The sequence below is a fragment of the Pteropus vampyrus genome, unplaced genomic scaffold, assembly GCF_000151845.1.
Source record: "Pteropus vampyrus isolate Shadow unplaced genomic scaffold, Pvam_2.0 Scaffold152, whole genome shotgun sequence".
NCBI lineage: Eukaryota > Metazoa > Chordata > Mammalia > Chiroptera > Pteropodidae > Pteropus > Pteropus vampyrus.
The window spans coordinates 2,311,663-2,315,220 of NW_011888933.1; the positions used below are offsets into that span (position 1 = coordinate 2,311,663).

At 38.1% G+C, this 3,558-nt stretch overlaps 1 protein-coding gene across 1 annotated transcript in view; it reads left to right on the plus strand.

Annotated features, from left to right (window-relative positions):
- Positions 1 to 324: 324 nt before the first annotated feature.
- DYTN (dystrotelin) overlaps positions 325 to 3,558 on the plus strand; it is a 53,561-nt gene continuing 50,327 nt past the window's right edge. The window contains exon 1 of the mRNA XM_011369670.1: positions 325 to 343. Coding sequence (XP_011367972.1) covers positions 325 to 343 — 19 coding nt within the window. The remainder of the gene's footprint in view (positions 344 to 3,558) is intronic.

A 3,558-nucleotide genomic window follows, 5' to 3' on the forward strand; every position in this document is an offset into this window, starting at 1 on the left:
GCCTCAAAAGTTCTAAGTATTCACAATATTAGTTTCAGGAGCTGTCTGTTCTCAGTTACCGATACAGCTCTAAATCCCCAGAAGTATAAACAGTATAAGACCAGTATAAGAAAACTCTACCCCTATGTTTCTTGTTTTTATCCTCCCAAGAGACTTCAGAGTCTTTCTAAACACTTCAGATTCTTGTTCCACTGATGAAATGACTTTGTTTCATTGTCTTTTTGCTTCAAGATCCTCACGCTTTCACTGCAAAACCTTCACTTAAAATATTATTTCCAGTTACGAGGATCCCCTTGCCATCTGTCATTCCAAGAAATTCTTGAAATGGACCCAGATAAACAAGGTGAGTATTGTTGTCAAATTTCTGAGCACAGTTTGTAAACAAAAAAATTAGGCACAGATGTTGTATTTTTAGACTTCTGAGTTGTAGTAGAGTAGATATTTGGCAAACTTCTGGCTGAAAAAATAAACTATTGGGCAATTAAAAAGTTGTTCTCATCTAAACAGAAATTCATAACGTATTTAAGAGTATTTGGTCTATGGTCTACAAAGCACCAAAAATAATTTAACGATAGACTTGGTCTCAATATAATTACATTTTAATTACAAAAAGTGGCTTATCTTATTTTTAAATTATCATCACAGTTTACTGTTAAAATGGCATCACTCTATCATGCTAAGCAAAATAAGTCAGACTGAAAGGGTTGACAATTATGTGATTTCACTCATATGTGGGATATAAAACTGAAAGCAACAAATGAACGAGACTAACAAAAACTCATAGACACAGACAACAGTTTAGTGGTTACCAGAGGGAAGAAGTGGGGAGATAAATAAAGGAGTCAAACACACGGTGACAGAGAGATTTGACTTCGGATGGTGAACATACAATTCAATATACAGATGGTGTATTATAGAATTGCACACTTGAATCCTATAAATTTTATTAACCAATGTCACCCCAATAAATTTACTATAAATAAATAAATAAATAAATAAATAAATAAATAAATATAAATAAATAAATAAATAAATAAAATGGCGCATTGCCTCCCAAAAATAATATCACTGTAGATATTTTCATATTATGGGTAGTTTACTAGACTACGTGGGCCCAAAGTTGGAAGAATGGTCTCACAGCTGTCGCCATATGAATATTTGATAAATGGATATAAGGAAACAAACTCCCCTTTCTTCTAACATCTCTAAATGCCAACATAGGTCCAGGACCTGCCTGTGACATTTTTATTATTGGATCTAGTTGCAGCCTTATTCCCCTAGCTAAAATCTAGATTGTTAACTTTACATGTTTCCTATAAAATTCTATAATTGCTCAAGTTATTTATCTAAAACAACTTCATGAGTAATTCAAATTATCTTTGGGTATCCCAAATTTAGACCCTCATTTTAAGAAGCTTAACACAGAGCAGTAGATAATCCATTCAAAGCCCAATTTTTTTCTCCCTGAAGGAAGAATCACCTGGAGGTTTATTTTAAAACGCTGGGCTTCACCTCCACAGTTCATGATTCAGTAAGTCTGGGCTGGGGTCTGAGAATATGCATTTCTCATAAGTTCCTAGTCGATGGTGATGCTGCTTGCTTGGGACCTCACTTTGAGGACCAATGGCCTGAAATATCTATTTCTGGATCATTAAACCAGATGATGGACAGTTGAAAGAGGTTTTATTACATTCTTAATATCTGTAGGAAATGAATGACACATATTGATTAGGCTAAAAAATAAAGAATTGTTTAAAGCAAAACATTTCCCAGTCAAAATGCTTCCATGAACAAGATCATATGTAGCTTGCATTATTATTTCTTTAAGCATCTAAAACTACTCTATTTATAGCTTTGGGCCTGATATATCCAGCAATTCCTTCCTTTCTTGAGTTTTCACTACCAGCAGGGGGAAAAAAAAGAAGAAGAAGCCTTGAGGAAACAAGGCTAGTGGTGAGTCACCTGGGACACACATTCATTTTCCACGTCGTACTGTATCACAGCTTGCTGTGATATGCTGCATAACTTCATCAGATGACACTGCAAAACATAATTTGACAGGAGTGTGATGGGCCAGATGGTAGAATAGCTACAGAACCGCTCTTCCACCAAGAGCAGCATCTGGGAACCTGCGGAGTCCCTAGTTCGCTGATTCTCTGTATTCATCTGATGCATCTGAGAGGAACCAGGACACAAGGCTGGGCCAATTTCCAAAAGGAAAAAAATGTTGGGCGTTACACTTTTGTAAATTATTTCCAGACTGTTATCCCTACTCCTAATTTGTTTTATTTCTCCAGACATAGGGCAGAGATGTTACTGGCTTCTCCCATTTTCGAACATTGGACTCTTTTGTGAAAACTAAGCATTTTTAAAATATAAGGAAATAGTAAATAACAAAAGATTTAAAGCGACTTGTAGTTACTTTGAGGCGGTTACACCTGTTCAAAACAAAACAAAACAACAACAAAAAAAAACAAAAGAGGGTGAGAGTTCTTAAACAAGATGGCTTGTTTTGGTGACATTTTTAGGCATAGCCCACATTCACCTGAGGTAAGTATTTCAACTTAGGATCATATATTGATCAAATCAATATATGTTCAGGGAGGGGCCTTTGGTGTGTTCTAACTCCTCTGATAGGGTTCGGTCTGATAGAATTCAGTTCAGTGCCATGATGAGTCTGATAGGGTTCAGTGCCAAGATCAACTCAGCGGTTTAGCACAGTGCCAGGCACTCAATATCCATACGTGTAACAGATAGGACTTTACTCCGCAACGCTCGAGGGCGACAAACATCCTTTTGCAAACCAAAATAAAGTCACTGTAGCTTGGTATGAAATTTAGACTGAATGAAGTTTAGGAGCAAGCCACCCCTTTGAGACAGACAGAAACCTCTAAGGTTTTTATCCTGAACATTGGTCTGAAATGTTCAGACCATTTGGTCTGAAGTGCCATTGTGGCCACCACTTGCTATGTTTTTTCTCTTTGGCTTTTGAGTCCACTTGAACACATGGGACTCTATGTCAAGATTAGACACAGAGATCCTTGCCATGCCTAATGTCTGGTCTCCCTGGTTCCACCATGCAAACGTTCCCTCCATTTAGTGAACTAGTATAAAGGCAGACCTGGAAATGACCTCCAAACCCCAACTCCAGACAGGCTTCTCCTAGCTTCCTGTCTAGGCATCAGCTCTCTCCCTCACCAGAAAAAAAGAGAGAGCCATAGCTAGAACAACATGACATCATGACTGGTTTTCAAAAGTGAAGGAGAATCCAGAAATGTGTGCATGAGTCCGGGAGGAGCCAGGAGAAACAATGAGGTTGAGGATTCAGGACGTGGGAATCCAGGTGGTATCTCATGCACTAAAGCCTCTCTCAGAGGGAACCTATTCTCTTAGCCACCAGCACTCTTTCACCCTTTTGCTGGTGAACCAGAGCACCTAATTTGCTTCAGAAGAACAACTTCGCCCTGACTTTAGTCTGTGAAATTCTGGTAGTGTTGATTCCAACGCTCCCGTTTCCATGAGTGGCATTAATATTTTGATGGGCTTTTCACACTAAGG